General features: G+C 43.2%; 1 protein-coding gene and 1 pseudogene across 1 annotated transcript; one reads left to right on the top strand and one right to left on the bottom strand.

Moving 5' to 3' along the window:
* Positions 1–22,812, bottom strand: part of LOC131408698 (olfactory receptor 52B4-like) — a 52,948-nt pseudogene that overhangs the window by 16,229 nt on the left and 13,907 nt on the right.
* Positions 13,405–20,942, top strand: LOC131408699 (E3 ubiquitin-protein ligase TRIM21-like). Its single transcript, XM_058545751.1, has 7 exons — positions 13,405–13,479; positions 14,762–15,217; positions 15,716–15,811; positions 16,922–17,152; positions 18,993–19,015; positions 19,706–19,806; positions 20,099–20,942. The coding sequence occupies exons 2-7, from the start codon at positions 14,810–14,812 to the stop codon at positions 20,647–20,649; spliced, it is 1,410 nt and encodes a 469-aa protein (XP_058401734.1). The 5' UTR covers positions 13,405–13,479; positions 14,762–14,809; the 3' UTR covers positions 20,650–20,942.

Genomic DNA, 22,812 nt, shown 5'->3' with positions numbered 1-22,812 from the left:
GCTCATGTACCTGTCCATTCCTCAGCACTCTCATCTCTAAAATCTTTGAAAATATTTGTCTCTTGAGCTTATTGTAAAGATTAAATGAGAATACATGCAAAGCATTTAGAACAGTGCCTGGTACATAATAAGCACTTAACAATAATAATGATGGATAATATTTATTGATTATTTACTGCTTTATGAGGTGGGTATAATTTTCATTCCCATTTTCCATATGGAAAAACTGAGGTTCCAAGTAGTTGGATAACTTGCTAAGATCATGAAGTAAGAAAGTGTATGAGATAGGGTTTAAATCTAAGCAGCCTGAGTCCAGAGCCCAGATTCTTTTTTTTTTTTTTTAATTTTTTGTTTATTGCAGTAACATTGGTTTATAACATTGTATAAATTTCAGGTGTACATCATTATACTTCTATTTCTGCATAGATTACATCATGTTCACCACCCAAATACTAATTACAACCCATCACCACACACATGTGCCGAATTATCCCTTTCGCCCTCCTCCCTCCCCCCTTTCCCTCTGGTAACCACCAATCCAATCTCTGTCTCTATGTGTTTGTTTCTTGTTGTTATTATCTACTACTTAATGAAGGAAATCATACGGTATTTGACCTTCTCCCTCTGACTTATTTCACTTTGCATAATACCCTCAATGTCCATCCATGTTGTCAAAAATGGCTGCATTTTATCGTTTCTTATGGCTGAGTAGTATTCCATTGTGTATATATACCACAGCTTCTTTATCCATTCGTCCCTTGATGGGCACTTAGGTTGCTTCCAAGTCTTGGCTATTGTGAATAATGCTGCAATAAACACAGGGGTGCATGTATCTTTATGCATTGGTGTTTTCAAGTTCTTTGGATAAATACCCAACAGTGGAATACCTGGACCATATGGTAGTTCTATCTTTAATTTTTTGAGGAATCTCCATACTGTTTTCCATAGTGGCTGCACCAGTTTGCACTCCCACCAGCAGTGTATGAGAGTTCTCTTCTCTCCACATCCTCTCCAACACTGGTTGTTTCCTGTCTTGTTAAGTATAGCCTTTCTGAGGGGCGTGAGGTGATATCTCATTGTAGTTTTGATTTGCATTTCCCTGATAGTTAATGATTTTGAACATCTTTTCATGTGTCTGTTGGCTATTTGTATATCTTCTTTGGAGAAATGTCTGTTCAGGTGTTTTGCCCATTTTTTAATTGGGTTGTTAGTTTTTTTGTTGTTGAGATGCATGAATTCTTTATATATTTTGGAGATTAAGCCCTGATCAGATGTATGGTTTGCAAATATCTTCTCCCAATTGTTGGGTTGTCTTTTCATTTTGTTAATGGTTTCCTTTGTTGTACAGAAGTTTTTAGTTTGATGTAGTCCCATTTGTTTATTTTTTTCTTTTGTTTCTCTTGCCCGGTCAGACATCGTGCTTGAAAAGATGTTGCTAAGACCAATGTCAAAGAGCGTACTGTCTATGGTTTCTTCTAGAAGTTTCATAGTTTCAGGTCTTACATTCAAGTCTTTAATCTATTTGGAGTTAATTTTTGTGTATGGTGTAAGGTAAGGGTCTACTTTCATTTTTTTGCACGTGGCTATCCAGTTTTCCCAACACCATTTGTTGAAGAGACTTTTTTTTTTTTCCATTTTATTTATTTTTTTTATTGGTTTATAACATTGTAAAAATTTCAGGTGTACATCATTGTACTTCTATTTCTGCATGGACTACATCATGTTCACCACCAAAATACTAATTACAACCCATAACCACACACATGTACCAAATTATCCCTTTCACCCTCCTCCCTCCCCCTTTCCCCTCTGGTAACCACCAATCCAATCTCTGTCCCTATGTGTTTGTTTATTGTTGTTATTATCTACTACTTAATGAAGGAAATCATACGGTATTTGACCTTCTCCCTCTGACTTATTTCACTTTGCATTATACCCTCAATGTCCATCCATGTTGTCACAAATGCCTGGATTTCATCGTTTCTTATGGCAGAGTAGTATTCCATTGTGTATATATACCACATCTTCTTTATCCATTCGTCCCTTGATGGGCACTTAGGTTGCTTCCAAGTCTTGGCTATTGTGAATAATGCTGCAATGAACACAGAGGTGCATGTACCTTTGCAAATTGGCGTTTTCAAGTTCTTTGGATAAATACCCAACAGTGGAATAGCTGGATCATATGGTAGTTCTATCCTTGATTTTTTGAGGAATCTCCATACTGTTTTCCATATTGGCTGCACCAGTTTGCACTCCCACCAGCAGTGTATGAGAGTTCCCTTTTCTCCACATCCTCTCCAACACATGTTGTTTCCTGTCTTGTTAATTATAGCCATTCTGATGGGCGTGAGGTGATATCTAATTGTGGTTTTAATTTGCATTTCCCTGATAGTTAGTGATTTTGAACATCTTTTCATGTGTCTGTTGGCCATCTGTATATCTTCTTTGGAGAAATGTCTGTTCAGGTCTTTTGCCCATTTTTTAATTGGGTTGGTAGTTTTTTTGTTGTTGAGATGCATGAGTTCTTTATATATTTTGGAGATTAAGCCCTTATCAGATGTATGGTTTGCAAATATCTTCTCCCAATTGTTAGGTTGTCTTTTCATTTTGTTGATGGTTTCCTTTGCTGTGCAGAAGCTTTTTAGTTTGATGTAGTCCCATTTGTTTATTTTTTCTATTGTTTCTCTTGCCCGGTCAGATGTGGTGTTTGAAAAGATGTTGCTAAGACTGAGGTCGAAGAGCGTACTGCCTATGTTTTCTTCTAGAAGTTTCATAGTTTCAGGTCTTACATTCAAGTCTTTAATCCATTTGGAGTTAATTTTTGTGTATGGTGTAAGGTAAGGGTCTACTTTCATTTTTTTGCATGTGGCTATCCAGTTTTCCCAACACCATTTGTTGAAGAGACTTTCTTTTCCCCATTGTATGTTCTTGGCTCCTTTGTCAAAGATTAGCTGTCCATAGATGTGTGGGTTTATTTCTGGGCTTTTGATTCTATTCCATTGATCCGTGTGTCTGTTTTTGTGCCAGTACCATGCTGTTTTGGTTACTATAGCTTTGTAGTATATTTTGAAATCAGGGAGTGTGATACCTCCAGCTTTGTTCTTTTTTCTCAGGATTCCTTTAGCTATTCGGGGTCTTTTGTTGTTCCATATAAATTTTAGGATTCTTTGTTCTATTTCTGTGAAAAATGTTGGAACTTTGATAGGGATTGCATTGAACCTATAGATGGTTTTAGGAAGTATGGACATCTTAACTATGTTAATTCTTACAATCCAAGAGCACGGAATATCTTTCCATTTCTTTGTGTCTTCTTGAATTTCTTTCAGCAATGTTTTATAGTTTTCCATGTATAGCTCTTTCACCTCTTTGGTTAAGTTTATTCCTAGGTATTTTATTCTTTTTGTTGCAATTGTAAATGGGATTGTATTCTTAATTTCTCTTTCTGCTACTTCGATGTTAGTGTATAGAAATGCAACTGATTTTTGTATGTTGATTTTGTATCCTGCAACTTTACCATATTTGTTTATTACTTCTAAAAGTTTTCTGGTGGATACTTTAGGGTTTTCTATATATAAAATCATGTCATCTGCAAATAGTGACAGTTTCACTTCTTCCTTTCCAATTTGGATCCCTTTTGTTTCTTTTTCTTGCCTGATTGCTCTGGCTAGGACTTCCAGTACTATGTTAAATAGGAGTGGTGACAGTGGGCATCCTTGTCTGGTTCCTGTTCTTAGAGGGATAGCTTTCAGTTTTTCACCATTGAGGATGATATTAGCTGTGGGTTTCTCATATATGGTCTTTATTATGTTGAGGTACTTTCCTTCTATCCCCATTTTTTTGGGGAGGTTTTTGATTACTGTTTCAATCTCCTTACTGGTGATTGGTCTATTCAAATTCTCTACTTCTTCTTGATCCATTTTTGGAAGGTTGTATGATTCTAAGAATTTATCCATTTCTTCCAGATTGTCGAATTGGTTGGCACATAGCTTTTCATAGTATTCTCTTATAATCTTTTGTATTTCTGAGGTGTTTGTTGTAATTTCTCCTCTCTCATTTCTGATTTTACTTATTTGTGCCTTCTCTCTTTTTTTCTTGGTGAGTCTAGCTAAAGGTTTGTCAATTTTGTTTATCTTTTCAAAGAACCAGCAGAGCCCAGATTCTTAAACACTGCATTATGCTGCTTCTGTCTGCCAGCTATGATGATTATTAATATTATTAATGCTGCTAATTCTCATCCCCAAAGAAGATGAAATAGGATTACAGATTTATGGGATCTCATTTACCACCCCTGCCTCCTCCCTGACTGCTTATCTGCATCAATCCTTGATCTTCCCCATAAAAAAGTCTAAGATTATAAGGGACATGTGTGCTTATTAACTATCTCTGTGTTGCGTACTCCATGAGTGTAATTATGGGCTCATGGCTTAGGAAGAAGAATTTTCTCCTCAAAAATTGGTCTCCAGAGAGAGCAACGGAGAAACATGATAAAACTATATTGGAAAGAAAAACAATGAGAGAGAGCCAGAGAGAGAAAGGAAGAAGACATCAGGTAGGGATGGAGAGAGCAAGATTCAATGCAGATCAGTCCCTTCCAAGCATGTGGGGAAAAAAACTAAACTACTCTCCCTGCACCTATACCATCTTACTCATCCAGGTTCCAGAAGACCATGAATAGTGCAAAGACTGTGTCTTTCTCTAAACAGGGAAGTCTGCCCCCATGTGATCATGGCCAAACTATGAGCTGCTGAAAAGAAAAGACCTAGCTTAGAGGAGGTTGGTCACCCTCCTCCCACAAGAAGATTTCGGTGGCAACCAGGCATCAGTCCCCAGCACTCAAGGGGATGTAAGGCTGTAAGCCTCTGGATTTGCCACCTGAGTCCTGGGTCTGAAGGAGCCCCAGGCCTGGGGCCAAGAGGAAAGTGACAGAAAAACAGGCCCTGGCACTGCAGCCCTAGGCTAGCAAGGACTATCAGGAGCTGGAGACCCAAGTTTTCCCCAAGCCCTTGATGCTGGTGTGCTTTAGCCAAGATGAGCTCTAACGCTGCTCTGCCCAAAAGTAAGCCTAGCATAAACCTGTCTGGGCCGGGCACCTGTAACTGAGCAGTCACAAACCGTCTGCAGGGTCTCCAGCTCCCTAGAAACAACTCAGAACTCCTCCACCTCCTGCTGCCTTCTAGCAGTTTGAAGCTTTTATTATGTTCTGGGGATTCATAGGGCATGTGTGGGGAGGTGTCCTCCCCTCCACACGTCCACACTCCCCACACTAGGTACACTCACCTTAAAAAGAAACCACAGTGCCAGCCCTGTGGCTTGGCGGTTGAGTGCGCGTGCTCCGCTACTGGCGGCCTGGGTTCGGATCCCTGGCTCACACCGATGCACCACTTCTCTGACCATGCTGAGGCCGCGTCCTACGTACAGCAACTAAAAGGATGTGCAACTATGACATACAACTATCTACTGGGGCTTTGGGGGAAAAAAAAAGGAGGAGGATTGGCAATAGATGTTAGCTCAGAGCTGGTCTTCCTCGGCAAAAAGAGGAGGATTAGCATGGATGTTAGCTCAGGCCTGATGTTCCTCACAGAAAAAAAAAAAATCATGTGTGTCCTCACATGAGCATTTCAGAGGTTGGGATAGGTTGGCATCTTACAGATATTTTATCCTGGGCAGGCAACACAGAGAGAAGTGTGTGCTCTAGACCCAGGCTGCCTGGGTGTAAATCCTGGCATCACTACGCATTAGCTCTCTGACCATGGGCCAATTTCTTAACACCTCCATATCCGAGTGTTCTCACCTGTCAAATGGAGATAATAAGAGTGCCTCCCTCAATTGAGTTGTGGTGAGGTTAAATGAGTTCACAAAGAAATCATCATCCCTTAATAAGTGTCTACATGATCAGCTGTTTCTTAGCTGACAGCCTTCCTGACTTGGGTTAGCTTAGGATGCGATAGAAAGTGACCCCTCCATGCCAGCTCAAACTAGTCAGAATACACTGTCTAAGGAGAGGCTTGGTCACGGAGATGGAGCTGGACCCCAAATGGAGGCAGAGACTATCCTCTATGCCTGTCTTTACCCCAAAATGAGAAGCCCCACAATAGGATGCAGGAAACCTGTCAGATTCAGCCTGTGCTAAGAGCAGCCACTGCAGGTGAACCTGGAGAATCATCCGGAGTTTGTTTTGTATAGTTGGTTGATGATTGAGAAAGAGCAGTGTTTTCTTTTGTCATGAGCTGAGCATGTTTCTCAGAAAGGAACAGTCTAGCTCAGAAAGGGCATTGGTGTGATAAGAACTCATTACAGATGCCCACCCAAGCCCATTATGTTATAAGAGGGAGGATCAGCAAAGGCCTTGAGGTAACTAGCACCTTTCACGTTATGGAAAGACCTGGAGGGTAGCTGCCTGCCCAACCAGAGACCGTTCAGAGTGCCCAGAGGCAGAAACACTGATGTGGGCTGGTGGCGCCCGGCCTCGGTGCTCAGTCTCCTCACCCCAGGCCGCAGCTTTGACACCCTAGTCCTGGCACTCACCATGGCTCCAAAGCTTGTGTCTCCTCTCATCTGTCCCTCTGTTTGTGAAAAGCATTTTTTGCTGTGTCAACAAAGACCAGTACTTTATAACCTTCCTGGTGGGTGTAGGGAAATGACAGGGCTGCTGGGATCTAGGTGCAAATCCAAGAGACTTTCATAGTTGGAGTTCCTGAGCCCCCTGAGTGCTGGGCCAGGCATCTCTGGGACTGGGAAGGAAGCATCAGGTAGCACATCTGATCACTTTTCACAGGGGGCGCCAGAAGGATACTAACATGTGCTGTACTTGACCACTTGCTCTTCCCAAAGAGCCAGCCCCATGAATTGTCTGGTGACAGATGGAGGCAGGTGAGGACCAAGAGGGTGGTTAGGGACTGGGATATACTCTGTCCTTTTGGGGAACAGAGGCAGTGAGGAATTTTCCTTTCTAGAGAGAATGAGCATAAGCTCTTTCTAAATTCTGCTCAAGAGAAATCAGGCAGTGTAACCCAAAAAAATGAGTGTGTTCGAGAAGAATAGAAGTTCTCTTTCTAACTTTATGCCTGTACCTGGGGAATGAAGGTGGTTGAAATAAAGCTATAATGAAGCAATATCCCTCTCCTGGTAATACCCTTGGAGCCAATGCATCAAGTATGTTGTAGTAGAAAAGCTGTGATCTATCTCTGGATCTCTCACTTATCAACTGTGTGATGAAGAGCAAATTACTTTAACTCCTTGAGTCTTTTATGCTTCACTTGTAAACTGGGAATACTGGTTATTTCATAGGATCATTGTTAGAATTATATTGGAATATGAAGGCGCTCAGACAAGAACCTGTCACATCCTATATGCTCCAATCATACTCCTTCTCCTTTCCAGTAGGAAATGGAGAACTGGCTTCAGTAATCAGTCTGGATTCCTCTACCTTGCCCATACACATGTCACACTTCCTCTACGACTCTTAGTCAGAGTTTTGGATTTTTTAAAATAAAAGTTTTATTTGGGGATAAATGTAGATTTACAGGAAAGTTACAGAGATAGTGTAGAGAGTTTCTGTATATCCTTCACCCAATTTTCTTAATGTGTACACTTTACATAAAAATGGCACATTTTTCAAAACTAAGGAATTAATATGGGTAATTACTATTAACAAAAGTCCAGATTTTATCGGAATTCAGTAGTTTTTCCATTCATATCTGTTTTCTGTTCCAGGATCCAATGCAGGGTACCACATTGCAATTAGTCATCACGTCTGCTTAATCTCTTCTGGTCTGTGACAGTTTTTCTGTCTTTCCTTGGTTTTCATGACCTTAAGAGTCTTGAAGAACTGGTCAGTAGTTTTGTGGAAGGTCAAAGCTTTTAACACATTAACTTCAGCCACCCTCTGTTCCTTTCCCTCCAACATGGTGAGGAGGACAATGTAGAGGTGAGGGGCTCTACTGTAGGATGTGCTGACTCCTATTTACTCCACTCCTAATCCCAGTGTGTCCTGCAGATTAGAAAATAAGACATTTCAAGGTTCCATCTGCTTGAGGCCATTAGCAGTTCCTGAGGTTTTCCAGGTGGTTCTTCCAACCAGGAGACTGATCTCTGTCCTCCATGGGCTGCACCCCAATATAAGCCTCCCCATACCTATCATGCACTCTTTTTTCATTCATTGAAATTCTTCAAATTTTGCAGGTTCTTATCATATTTCAGGCTCTAAAGGTAGGAAAGAATTTTTAATGGATTCTTAACTGTTTTGTTAAAATACTGACATCTCTGAACCTTTTCTTTAGCTTTTCTAGAACATCATTCTGGGATGATGTCTTTGCCTTAAAACTAAGAAATATAGCTAATGCCACGTTGTCTCTCCAACCTGGGATGGGAGAGAAAATGATAAACGGAAGTGGATGAGTGAAACCCAAATCAAATTTTATGTGCTCATGAGAGACTGCTCCCATTTTACTCATTCTAAATCTACATTATCCAATTGTCTTTGAATTGGCTCACAAAATTTGGATTCCTTTATTCACTGTGCTTCACCTAGAGATTAATCAGGGACAAGTCCTCTCCTCTAGTAGCTTATGCCTCGAAAAGAGAATAAAGCAGGTGTAAAAACTAAACTGGTACATTACTCTAATAGACAAGAGAAAAATATAGAAGGCATTATATGAAAGAGGATGATATTTGAGTTGAGACTTTGAGGATACGTTGATCTTAAATATATAGAAATAAAAGGTTTGCCAGGATTACAGTTAACATCCTTGTATATGGAATCCAAGCTTATACTCCTTATTATTAAACAAGGAAACCTGTGCCAGGTACCTAGACTCTAACTGCATCAGTATCCACTCTATAAAATTGAGAAGATAAGACTATCTGGAGAGGTGTAAATGAGACGATATACATAAAAGAACAAGCCAGTCATTTGCATGTTTGCTCTCAAATATATTCCTTGCCCCTCTTCATTGCAAGAGGTTAATCCTGAATGCTGGGTTTCCCAGGCTCCCTTGTGATCTGGTTTCTAATTGGGTTTAGGCATTGCAAATATTGGAGGAAGATTGACCAGGTCCTCTGGACGAGCCTGAGGTAGGATTAAATTAGTGACCTTTATTCAGTTGGCAATGAGAGTAAGAAAAAAGAGAAGTAAGGCAATCAGAGTTGGGGGAAAGGGAAGTGAGGCAAGGAAGAATGCAACACAATGCAATGCATTCTCACACCGGATAATGATTCATAATGAGTTTCAAAAAGACACAGTAGATCCCTCAGCCAGTGGGTTTGCTCATCAGAAGAATTGCAAGGAAGAACCTCACCTTGAAGTGGTCCACAGGAGAGAAAGGAGGGGAGTTAATTTGTCCCACTCTCTCCCATTTCTCACTGGTCAAAGTTCTCCTCATGGGGAACTAACTCCTTGCAATTGTTGCTTATGTCAATGGCCTATAATGGCAGCTCGGACACCTGGATCCCATACCCAGCAGTGTGATGTTTCATGCAAATCTGAACATATGTGTATGGAGTGGTGACCCAGCACTGGTAGGGTGATGACTCAGAGAATAAGAGAGATTCAACAGAATATGGAATGTGCACAAGATTAGTGTCCAATACCTATACCCTGAAAGAGAGGGTGAGGGAAAATATTCCCAATGGACAGAATTTGCAGCAAGCAGTTGTCCACTTTGATGAAAGATGAATTGATGTAGATTATGTATAGACCACCTTAACTGTGTTTAACAGGTTAGCCTGTGGGTCAGAGGCTGAAAATAAACAAGACTGAAAGATTAATAACTAAGACTTATGGGTAGAAGTATGCGTTGAACTTCTAGGAAAAGGACCAGAGTATGAAAATGTTTTTGTCCCGTGTAAATACCCACCAGAGGACATACACGCAGAGTAAGCACTTAATAATCAGGTAAATAGGATGACCCATCCTGTGGATGGTGATTAGCCTGTTCCCAGTCCCCTGTTGTTTGTTCAATGGGCTCATGTGCAAGTGTCCGTATCAGTGGTGGTAAACAGATAAGCCTTAGTGAGGGGAAATCTATGCTCAGGCAGAGCCTCTATCCCTACTGCTATGGACACTTGTACATAAAGACCAACTCTGAGCCTGATTATTCACTATTTCTAGGAGAGTCTAGACAGTCTTCTAGTGGCACTAGTTACATTGAACTAACAGCAATTTGTCCTCACAAAATAGGTAATATTCCAGAGACATATTTGTATTCTTTCCTACATGGCTTCTGCCAGCACCACCATTTTTAAACATACACCATAGGGGAACTCACAACATCACTTGCATCCAAGGAACTGATTTTACAATCCAAGAATTCTGATAATGGGATTTCCCTGTGGAATGCACTGGTCTTACACTGTATGCAATCAGCCAGGAAATGTTGGCCAAAAAAACTATGAGATGCCTTGCTGAAGGCTCCGGTATAGCATCAGTTTGGAAATCCCACCCTATGAGATAGGAAGGTTGCGCTATAAATCTGGTACACACTTAAAATCAGCAACACTAATATTGGTGGCATTTTTTTTCATATTTAGTATACACACACTCTTCAGAGAATCAAGAGGGGAGGTGAACGTGGCCCCTGTTACCATCAAACTAGTAATTCATTAACAGAACGTTTTATTTCCACCCCCCAACATGGGGCTCAGCTCTGTTTGGAGGGTCTAGTAAAGAAGGGAGAAGCCCTTCCACCAGAGTAAGCCAACTTAGTTCCAATAAATTGAAATGTGCAACTATCTCCCGGCTCTTTCAGGCATCTTAAGCCACTGAAGAAATAGGCAGAAGATGGGGTTTCTATACTGGCTAGAATGACTTACCCCAATACCAAGGAGATCTTGGGTTGCTGGCACATAATGGAGGCAGGGAGGACTATGCCGAAAACAGAAATATACCTTGGAGACATTCCTAGTTACCATTGTCCGATAACAATGGCCAGTGCATTAAACACAGGAACATTAAGGACACTGATCCTTCAGGAATGAAGATTTGGGTCTCCTCACCAGGAAAAGAACACTGAAGTACTAAAGTACTGGCAGTGAGTGAGGGGAATTTGGAATGAGTGGCAACTTTGGTCTTACAGCCAATTACCAGGGTGGGGAATGTTGTAGCTATGCACGTTATGTTAATTGATCTGTATGTATATGATTGAACATGTACCAAAGCAACACTGTGGTGTACATATTAATATCTTTATTTAATAGATGAGTAAATTGAAGCTCAGAGAGATGGCACTTAGCTAGTAAACAGCAAGGTTAGCATTGAATCCGTGGCTGCTTTGTCATGAGACCCATGTTTTTTCTACCCCCTCAACAGTGCCTTACTCCGTGCCTGCAGGAAACAACACAGGATCTGCAGTGATGTGAAGAAGAGTCATTTTCAGAGTGTCCACAGATTCACATACAGGTCTCTTCTTCCTCTGATTTTTCTTTTTTTTTTTTTTTATTCTGTTTCAACTTTGCTGTCTGGGACTATGTTCCCGGAAACAAATCTGAGTACACTGGCACCATTTGGACATGAGATGTCACCTGATAGCCTCTCACTAAGCAAATTCTCTTAAAAATAGAACTGGAGATTTCAAAGAAACATGAAGTGTTTTTAGGTTTCCAAAATCTATAGAAAAAGCAAAGTTCAACTGATGTTTTTACTTTAAGCTATACAGGGACAAAAAAAAAAAAAATAAAAGAGAGAGAAAGACAATGTCTGAGTTGGAAGGAACTGAGAATTTTTCTAGCCTTCTCAGCCTTCCTCTGTTTTCTTTCCTCCTCTACAGCTTGTGACCACATCCCTACCAGCTATCCCTACAGCCTCTGTTGAACTGACAGGGCAGCCTGTTATCTCTGGGCTGTTGCTAAAATGAGGGTCTTCCCTGGACCTCTCATGCAGCTGTGCTTACTATGTCACTTCAAGCATCACTTCACTCCATTCAACCTCAGTGTCCTGTCCTATAATATGAATTTAACAACCCCTAAATTGCTAAATTGTTGTATGGTTCAAATAATATAACTTGACATGGCCGCATTATTCACCACAATAGCCAAAAGGTGGAAGCCATCCGAGTGTCCACCAACAGATGAATGGATAAATAAAATGTATATACATACAATGGAATATTATTTGGCCTTAAAATGAAGGAAATCCTGTCTCATGCTACAACATTGATGAACCTTGAGGATGTTATGTTAAGAGAAATAAGCCAGTCACAAAAAAAGGATAAACACTGTATGACGCCCCTTATATGAGGCACCTAGAGTAGTCAAATTCACAGAGATGGAAAATAGAGTGGTGGTGCCAGGGGCAAAGGGGTGGGAGGAATAGGGAGTTATTGTTTAATGGGTAACAGTTTCAGTTGGCAGGATGAAAAAAGTTCTGTGAATGGATGGTGGTGATGGTTGCACAACAATGTGAATGTATTTAATTCCACTGAACTAGACACTTCAAAATGGTTAAGATGGTAAATTTTATGTTATGTGTATTTTACCACAACTTTAAAAATAAAAAGAATAATAATAATAAAATGTAACCTGAGAAAATCCCTAGCTCAGTGACAAGCGCACAGCTGGTGCTCAGTAAATGTCAATTCCCTTCTTACTGCTCACTGGTGTGATACCTGCCTTGGGGTCATGCGGAATAAATCTGTCACTCCCTCATGTTAAAAGAACATCAAGGGCCAGCCCCGTCGTCGCTTAGCAGTTAAGTGCACGTGCTCCGCTACCGGTGGTCCGGTGGTCCGGGCATGGATCCTGGCAGGCATCGCCCCACTGCTTCTCTGGCCATGTTGAGGCCGCGTCCCACCTACAGCAACTAGAAGGATGTGCACCTATGACAGACAACTATCTACTGGGGCTTTGGGGAAAAAAAAAGGAGGAGGATTGGCAATAGATGTTAGCTCAGAGCCTGTCTTCCTCAGCAAAAAAAAGAGGAAGATTAGCATGGATGTTAGCTCAGGGCTGATCTTCCTCACAAAAAAAAAAAAAAAAAAGAACATCAAGTCTCCTGAAAAGGAGCTGTTTCTGGAAGTAGGAAGCAGATGGTGGCATGTGAGGGGGAGCTCCAGGCACCTTTCTCTCCACCCAGACCTCCTTAAGAGCAGCTCCCACAGGCGGCCACAGCATATAGGTGTGGGGTGAGGACGAGCGTCAAAGAGCATGACTGCTCCATCTAGTAGATACGATGTTTTACTGTATTAGATAATGAGGACAGGGGAGGGAATGCAAAGCAAGGACGAAATGCTGCGGGGTCGTCACTCAGTCCCAGCCTCCGGAAACACTAGCCTGGGGCTTCAGGAGCTTCCGACACCTGCTGCCCCTCGGCTCCTCTTTGTCTCCTCCCACTTCTTCTCCCCTCCCTCCCGCGCGGCCTTCAGTATTCCTTCCTCCCATTGCTCCTCCCACTCTCCTCCTCCGCCTCCTTCCTTTCAGACGTGCCTCTGACGGGAAATCGAAAGTAAAATAGGGAGCCAGTTGCTAGCCCCTGAGTCCCCTGAAAAGGTGAGTGAACCTGGCTAGACCGAGCTCCCCCAGCCCTCCCTGGGGGACCTTTCTCCCCTGCCCCAGATCTGAAGAGCCCCTTGTAACCAGTCCCCACCCCTAGAGCCTTCAGTCTCAGTTTTCCCTTCTCCGCAGCAGGGCTCGCTCACCCCAAGCCCAGCGGTTCTTCCTGCGCTGGCGGGTCTGCCTGGGAGGAGGCTGGGCTGTGAAGGGGACTTCCAAAGTCACCTGGGAAGAGCTAGGGCTTCCCTGCTGCTGGAACGTGAGCTGGGAAGAGGGTCCCGGTGAAGCTGGGAGAACCAGGACTGCGACCTAGCTCAGAGCGTGGTTCAGGGGAGCACAGGGTGCGGTAGGTCTACAGTCCTTGAGACTCTAGTCCCCGAAAGTCACCCTCTGGGGGTGAGAGGGGCAGGGTTGTTTAGGATGTTGGAAATGTGTGGGTCTCTGCCCTGGAGGAAATGAAGACAGGTACCAGGTTGGGAGTAGCTGGGAGAAGAGCTGGAGTTCTCTTGTGTATACACACATATGCATATACATATGTGTATATATATGCAGATACATATATACAATCATGTACACCATAACAATGTTTCAGTCAATGATGGACTGCATATATGACAGTGGTCTCATAAGATTAGTACCATATAGATTAGGTGTGTAGCAGGCTATCCTATCTAGGTTTGTGTAAGTATACTCTATGATTGCAAATGAAAAAATAGCCTAAGAACTCATTTCTTAGAATGTATCCCTGTCATTAAGCGACGCATGACTGTATACTTACAAGAATATATAATATAATATTTTTATGTATATATTCATAACTCCTGTGATCATTGCAAAGATTAATGAAGATGTATGCAAAGCATGTAGCACCTTCTCTGGCACATGAAAGGTGCATGGTAAATGGTTGCTATTATTGTGATTAATTTCTCAGCACAGTAGAGGACTGGTGGCCTGAGAAGGGAGAAGATGGACAGGAAAAGCCTGGGCACTGAGAGTTTAAGCAGAGATGGACATGATGAAAGTAGAATTGTAAACAGCTTTATCTCTGAGGTTCTCAACAAATTTCACTGTCTCTTTGGGGGACTCAGTTTCCCCTTCTGTCTGACTGGATCCATGGACCAGACTACGGAGCGGAAGCTCTTGTTATTCAGGTTAATGTTCTTGTCTTTTCTTGTTTTCACCCCCTCCAGTTCACTCTCCCTCATGTTTTCCTTTGAATTGTTTTGTTTTTCTCACACAACCCTTCTCATCTTCTTTCCATTTCTCCTCTCCCCACTAGGCCACTGTAAGATTTCCACAGTGCTGCTTTAACAGGCACATTACCGCTATGGCCTCAGCAATGCCCTTGTCAATGATGTGGGAGGAGGTCACGTGCGCTATCTGCCTGGATCCCATAATGGAGCCTGTGAGCATTGAATGTGGCCACAGCTTCTGCCAAGAATGCATCTCTGAGGTTGGGAAAGATGGGGGCAGTGTCTGTCCTGTGTGCCGGCACAAATTCATGCTCAGGAACCTCCGGCCCAATCGGCAGCTAGCCAACATGGTGGACAACCTTAGAAAAATCAGCCAGGGTGCCAAGGAGGGCACACAGGAGGAGCGGTGTGGGGTGCATGGAGAGAAACTTCACCTGTACTGTGAGGAAGATGGAAAGGCCCTTTGCTTGGTGTGTTCCCAGTCCCGGAAACACCGTGACCACCCCATGGTCCCTATTGAGGAGGCTGCTCGGGAGTACCAGGTGAGGCCTTAATATGGAGGCATGAACAGGTAGAAAGGAGATGGGGCCCTGATAAGTGCTTTGTTCCCCAGAGCTGTGGATGGGGGAGAGTCACCTGTGGAGTTGTGGGGTTGGAGAAAGGAAGGGTGCCTCCCACCTTCCATGGCTAATTTAAGGGGAGAAGTGCAAGCTCAGCACAACCTTCTCATTCCCCAGGAACAGGGGACGTGCTCTGGGAAAATGCTGCAAGGATCGTGTTTCCTTGTGCCCTCCTGGTTAATTAGGAATGACTAGTGCCCCCACCCCTGCCACCTCACCAGTGTGGCTCTATTTTGTAAGAAACATCAGGCTTTTTCCAAGGTCTTCCCATCCACAGAATTCCTACCCCAATCAGACTCTAGTCCGCCCCCTTTTCTGCACTCAGGCTTTTCTAAGAACTAGTATGATCTTCCCCCACCTCGTGCCTACCTACCCTATGTCTTGGTCTGCTTGGCGTTAACCTGCTATCTTTCTCTGCAGGAGAAGCTCCAGCTGGCATTAGGGAAACTGAGAACAGAACAGGAGTTGGCTGAGAAGTTGGAAGTGGATGTTGCAATGAAGCGAGCAGATTGGAAGGCAAGAATCATGTCCCGAAGGGAATCTTAGATCAGAAGCCTAGGCAGGGTCCAGGGTCCTGGACTCAACAAAGCCCTAACTGTAGTTCTGCCTGCCTGAGGAGTGATAGAGTCAGTATATCTCACTCTCCAAGAACCAGCCATCCTTGTCTTCTAATAGAGAGAATGAAAAGGTTGTAGCTCACAGAGAGCTCCCAGTCAGCCACAGAAATCGAGTCTTAGGAGAAGGTACTGTGGGAGAAGCCACACACTAAAGCCCCTGCTCCTGGAGCCCAGTCTTAGGGGATGACAGCACCAGTGCCTCACTATGGGATACAGAGGTGTCCCAGGAGAAATGCCGAATGGCTAGGCCTGTCAGGAAATGACAAGGGCTATTTGGAACAGACTTAAGGGAACCACCAAGGCCTGAAGTAGGAAACCCAGTCTGCCCAGGTGGTTGCTTGATTGTGTCCAGATCACTGATACACAGTAGAATGCAGAACTAAAGCTTGTTCTGCACTGGTGATTTAGAGATGGCATAGGTCAGGGATTAGAGGGGAGTGGAAGGAGCTCACGGCCAGTAGATCCCTGAGGAGGAAAATTTGGGACTCAGGAAGGGTGAGGCAGGCTGTGGTGGCAGAAGGGGTCATCTTGTGTCATTGGGCAACCATCCACTCACTAGCAGGAGAGGGGAAGTAAAGAATATCCCAAGAGTCCCTTTCCTCAGGACTTAGGAACAGTTTTGTGAGCCTGTCTTTGTGAGGTGTTTGGGGATGGGGACAGGTGTTACTTTCTCAGTAACTCACTGAGATGAAGACAATGGGGCACATCTGGGTAGATACTGGCTTTTGAAAGAGGTTGAGGAAGGTCTCTGATACCATAGGCTGATGCAGCTGTGGTTGTAGGGCAGCTACAGTGTGCCCCCCACCAATCCCATTCCCCTCTTAGTCCCAGAAGTCTCACTTACCTACCTCCCCAGCAAATTGTGTGTGCGTGTGTCTGTGTGTGTGTTTATTCCAGAGAGAGCCAAAGTGGTGAGTCTACAGGGAATAGAAATGGGTATGGACACCTCCATTCCTGAGCTTGGCAGATTTTGATAAAAACCACCTCTCTCTTTCCATTGATGCCAAAGAGGAAGGTTGAGACACACAAATTGAGGATTCACACAGAGTTTATGCAGCAGAAAAACTTCCTGGCTGAAGAGGAACAGAGGCAACTGCAGAAGCTGGAGAAGGAAGAGAGGGAACAGCTGAGAACCCTGGGGGAGACGGAGGCCGAGCTGACCCAGCAGAGCCAGGTCCTGCAGGAGCTGATCTCAGAGCTGGAAAGGAGGAGTCGGGGCTCAGCACTGGAGCTGCTGCAGGTGAGACCTGGGGACAGGCTCCCCGTCTGAGATTCAGGGATTAACTGAAAAAAGCCAGAGCTCTCTGGGGCTACTGTCAAAGCAAGCGGAAACCCAGTCCCTGGGATTTTCTTAAACAAAACAACCTGGAATTTGAACCCATGAGTAGTTTGCATTCAAGACTCGGAAGTTATAGATTTAGGAGGGAGTATTCCATGCAGCAATTAAAAGAAATGGACATCCCTATTAAGTGCCTGCTCCAATACCTACCAGATTCGTGACCTTGAGAAAGTTCCTTAATCTTTCTGAGTATCAAGTTTCTCATATGTTAAATGGATATCATAATATTATGTATCTCAAAATATTTTTGTGAGGAATAAACAAGAGAATCCATGAAGGCTCTTAGGTAACTGTTGGGCCAAGGGACGGTTTTCAAATATATAATGTAATTAAAAACACTGAACTGAAAATTAAGAGACAGTAGCATAGCCCCAGCCCTGCCACCAATTCTCTCCGTAACCCTAGGTTAAAGATTTTCCTTTCCTAGACCTAACTTCTCCATTTGTGAAACAAGGGGGAGACAATGGGCTAAATAACAAGGGTTCCCCAAACTTTAGTCATAATTGTGTCATCTTTACAATTTCTGCTGCTTCTGTGAACTACACAAATGATTTTAGCATGTTCTTTTTCTTTAAACTGTCTCACTCTTTTACCTGAATAAATTTAGTTTAAAAGGAAATTTCCTAGGCAACAGAAGCCAAGAAATCGTGTGTTGACATGTTACTGTTTTTTTCTAATTTATTTCATAACAATAATAATAACTGCAAATTATTAAATAACACATACTACATGCCAGGCATTCAATCCCTCGTGACAATGCAGCGGGTGGGTACCACTATTGTCCCTACTTCATAGGTGAGAAAACCAAGGCGCAGAGATGTTAAGAGACTTAATGAGAGACTAAAGCTAAGTAACTTGACCAAGTTCACCCAAATAGTAAGAGGTAGAGCTAACTATTTTTAAAAGTTCATTGGTGTATGTTCTACTTGAAGTCATCTCACATCTGCCCGTGATATGTTTGCCTCACATGGGGAAACTATGGACTAGATGGCCTCCAAGTCCCCTCTGCTTTAACATTCTACATCTTTTCACTGTCTCCCAGTCAGATGTGGTCATGAAGCCATTTCTTTCTGGTTTGTGCAAAGCTGACTAGATTGACTTGACTTGGCTGGCTCTCTCCTTCCTATTATCTAAATCTTGCTTCTGCCCAACATAGAGCCGAGCTTTCTAAGACACTTTTGACTGGGTCTAGGAGCCTGCCATTTCCCAGGTAAGGGCTTCCAGCCCCTGAAACAGAATATCCTCAAATTATTTGATTTCACATACATGAGGGGGCAACATCAGCTACAGCACAGGACAGAACTTCAACTAACCAGCCTCTCCTCCCTGGACCACTCAAGCCCACAAATGAGAGACAGCAGTTTCTGTGCATCCTGACTTGGCCATTCTTTCCCTGTGACTGTCTCTGGGCCTCAGCCAGGCTGGGCTATTTACCCCTTTCCCTTCTCTTGCCCCTCCTTTCCCCCACAATCTGGTCTTTCTACTTTGTTTTCTGAGTCAGAGTCCTTAACCTGATCAACCTTCCCCTAGCTTTAGGACACACCCATGCTGGGTCTCTGGTTACCCTACAAGCATCCACACATTCTTTCTGCTCCAAGTTGGTCAGAATGTCTTTTGGGCCTTGGCCCAGAGGAAGCGGGTAGAGCAGTGTCCTGTGGACCTCAGGGTGGCATCACATCACCCACAGGACTGAAGTCTCACTGTGACTCCAGAACTTACTGTCTGTCTCTTTTCTCCTCAGGAGGTGAAAAGTGTCCTGGAAAGGTAAGGAGGGGTTTTCTTTGGTAGAGGAGGTACAACAGGAAGCATGTGTACCTATGATTAAGGTTATTGAGTTAGAGAAACATGCACTGATGTTTTCCCCATACTTCTCCTTATTCTCAAAGACCGAATCCTCCATAAATATTTTCTGGTCTCAGAAAGCTGATTAATGGACACTTCAGTTGGTGAGTTGCCCAAAGTAATTGAACTGTAACATCTTCACAAAGTGAAGCTCTGAAAAATAGGCAAATTCTGGGAAGTTCTGAGTCTACAGCCTGCTGGGACTCCTTCTTTAAAAAGAATCTAACCAGTGACAAACCTCCCAGAAAGAGTCCTGAGTAAGACCCATGGCATGGGCGAGACTCCTTGAGGTTCCTTACAGAAGTGATTCAGCATATGTCAGATTCCTTGCCTGTGAATGAAACAGAAAGTGCTTGTGTGGTGACCTCAGGCTTGGAGAGGAGATACAGACTATCCACATGCTGCAGAGGCCCATGTAGCCAGGAAGGCCTGGATAGGAACTAAATCCTACTTCCTTTTGCCTCCCACCCCCAGGAATCCTAACACAGGATGTGTTTGTAAATTTGCATTGAATTAAATTATCAGTCATCCACAAGGGAGGTTATAGTGTTAGGGTTCAGGGAGGATGAGGTAGGAGTTGGGGATGGGATCTTGAACTCTATTTTCCCCCAGGAGTGAGTCTTGGAACCTGAAAACGCTGGACATTGTCTCCCCAGACCTGAGGAATGTGTGCCACGTGCCAGGGCTGAAGAGGATGCTGAGGACCTGTGGAGGTAAGGCGAGTGCCAGGAGGGTGGGACTGGCCTGCTGGGGAGCAAAAATGGATAATAAGTGTACAGAGTACATCCCAGGGTTCATAAGAGATGCCAGGTCAGAATAGGTGGGGCAGGGATGGAGATAGAGAAGGCGGTTCCCTCGAAGGTCAGGGGAAGGGAAGAAGCTGGCTGGGGAGGCATTTCCTCACACAGTGAGGCTCAGGGTCACCCCTCATCCCCATCCCCCGACAGGCACAGGGTTACTGACTCCTCACACTCTCCCGGCCTGACTGTGGTCCTCTCTCTGCAGTTCACATCACTCTGGATCCACAGACAGCCAATCCATGGCTCATTCTTTCAGAGGATAGGAGACAAGTGAGGCTTGGAGACACCCAGCAGAAAGTGCCTGAAAAGGAGGAGAGATTTGATACTTATCCCATGGTCCTGGGTGCCCAGCACTTCAACTCTGGAAAACTTTACTGGGAGGTAGATGTGACAGGAAAGGAGGCCTGGGACCTGGGGGTTTGTAGAGACTCTGTGCAAAGGAAGGGATATTTTTTGCTTAGCCCCGAGAATGGCTTCTGGACAATTTGGCTGTTTAACAAACAAAAATATAAGGCTGGCACCTGCCCTGTGACTCCCCTCCACCTTCAGGTGCCTCCACGCCAAATTGGGATCTTCCTGGACTATGAGGCCAGCACTGTCTCCTTCTATAACATCACTGACCATGGCTCTCTCATCTACACCTTCTCTGAATGTGCCTTCGCTGGACCTCTGCGGCCCTTCTTCAATCCTGGTTTCAATGATGGAGGGAAAAATGCGGCCCCTCTAACCCTCTGTCCACTAACGATGGGACGGTAGTGATCCACTGTTGATGGCTTTCTCTGGATACCAACACTCCCTCTGTTGGTACCCCTACTCAGCCACTGACCCTGCCTCATTTTCACCTGAATTCCGAACCATCTTTGTCTCTCCAGAGGTGTCAAGATACCAGCAAGTAGACTTTGGCAAGGAGGTCACTGAAAGTCTATGTCAAATGAACTTCAACATCAATATTCCTGCCCTAGATTGCCTTATGATTCTCTCCATGAAAGAAACTACTTATATTTAGCCCAAACTCATCCAGATCAACCAAAACATTTTTCTACCTTCTTTATGTGACTCAAGTTTTGTTTTCTCCTCTCCTTCGCTAGGCCTCTATTATCTATCTTGCATTGTTTGCAGAAGGGCTTCCTAAATAAATTGGGCCTCCATCTATCTCATTCAATCCTTGTTCTCATTGTTCTTGTACACATCTAGGAGTATCTTTCCAGCATATGCACATCTGATCATAAGTGGCTCCACACTGCCTATAGAAAAGTAGCCATACTTTTTAAATAAAGGCTGAATTATGCAGAACTTAGATTGCCATGTTAAATATCCAGCCTGTTATGCCTCCCCCATTGCCACCATCGTCTCCCAACCACATCCTGTTGATAATGGAGTTGGTTAAAGGGCATATCAATCTAAATGATGTGATGGTTTTCTGATGTGTCACCCTGGCTAGGCTATAAGCCCGAGTTTTTCAATCAAACTCATCTAGATGTTGCTGTGAAGGTTTTTGTAGATACTTTTAAAGTGCATAATCATTTGACTTTAAGTAAGGGAGACTGAATTAGGCCCACCTAGCTTGTCTACGACAATCCAGTGAAAGGCCATAAGAGCAGAACTAAGGCCTCCACCTATGAATAGCTGCTTCAGCTCCTGCCTGAAAGTTCCAGCTTTCCCTTCCTGATGGCCTGCCTCAGATTTAGGACTTGCCTTGCCAGCCCCTGCAGTTGTGTAACCATATTCCTTGCAATAAATCTCTTAATATTTATGTCCTACTAGTTCTGCTTCTCCAGTTGAACCCTGATTGGCATGAAGGCCGGATTAAGGTAACAACATCACTTGGTAACAGCAAGCACTTTCTTGAGTTTAAGCTTTTAATGTTGGAGCAATGAAGCTCTACACCTGAGCAATAGGAGGCTGTGAGAGAGCCATATCCTTCCAGGAACCCTCATTCCTTATCTAAAATAGAATCTCAGGTTGCCCTCAGAACATGTAAACTTAAATACTCTCACTTCTCAAAATCTGAATACCTTGACATATCAGGTTACTGTGATCCTTGGAGATGTACGTTACACAGATGACACATTACCATCCCCTTGGTCTCCACCAAAAGAAATTAAGAGTTGGAGATCTCATAGTATCTCAGCTTTTATTGCCACCAATGATGTCTAAGAAGTAATCACCCCTGCCTGTCACACAAAAATTCTCCTGAGAAATGAGGGAATATTCTACTAGCACCAATTTCAATTTCGATTAATATTATCCTTTAAAATGCACATAAAGCTTATTGAATTTTGTGATCTTTGATTCTAAAACTTCTTTTGAATTAGAAGAGGCAGAAATTAATACACCAAAATTTTAAAGATAAACAAGCTAAGACAAAAAGAAATTGGATTTATTCACTGCTTACTCTGTCATGCATATTCAAGATCCTGTGCATATTTTTTAGTTCTATCACAGCCATATAAAGGTATAATCAAGAAATTTAAAGATTATGGTGAGCACCTTTTTATTTATGAAGCTATTTTATATTTTAAATTTTTTCAGCTTTATTGTGGTATAATTGACAAAAATTATATATAAGATGTATTCTTAAATATATATGTGTACTTTGTGAAATGATTGCCACAATCAAGCAAATTAACACATCCATCACCTCACATAGTTACCTTGTGTGCTTGTGTAGTGAGAAAATTTAGGATCAACTCTCTTACCAAATTTCAAGTATATAATACCATATTAACTGTAGTCACTATGCAGTACATTAGATCCTCAAATTGATCCTCAAAACTGATTCATCTTATAACTGAAAGTTTGTACCCTTTGACCAGCACCTTCCCATTTCCCCCACCCCTGTGCCCCTGGCAACCACCGTTCTACTCTCTACTTCTATGAGTTCGACTTTTTTAGATTCCACATATAAAAGAGATCATG

The sequence above is a fragment of the Diceros bicornis genome, chromosome 7, assembly GCF_020826845.1.
Source record: "Diceros bicornis minor isolate mBicDic1 chromosome 7, mDicBic1.mat.cur, whole genome shotgun sequence".
NCBI classification, from domain to species: Eukaryota; Metazoa; Chordata; class Mammalia; order Perissodactyla; family Rhinocerotidae; genus Diceros; species Diceros bicornis.
This window is presented reverse-complemented; position numbering and strand designations above follow the sequence as displayed.

Coding starts and splice junctions, on each gene's coding strand:
- LOC131408699 (XM_058545751.1), top strand. CDS start 14,810: ATGGCCTCAGCAATGCCCTTGTCAATGATGTGGGAGGAGGTCACGTGC. Junction 15,218..15,715: donor AGGCTGCTCGGGAGTACCAG/GTGAGGCCTTAA, acceptor CTTTCTCTGCAG/GAGAAGCTCCAGCTGGCATT. Junction 19,807..20,098: donor GATGCTGAGGACCTGTGGAG/GTAAGGCGAGTG, acceptor CTCTCTCTGCAG/TTCACATCACTCTGGATCCA.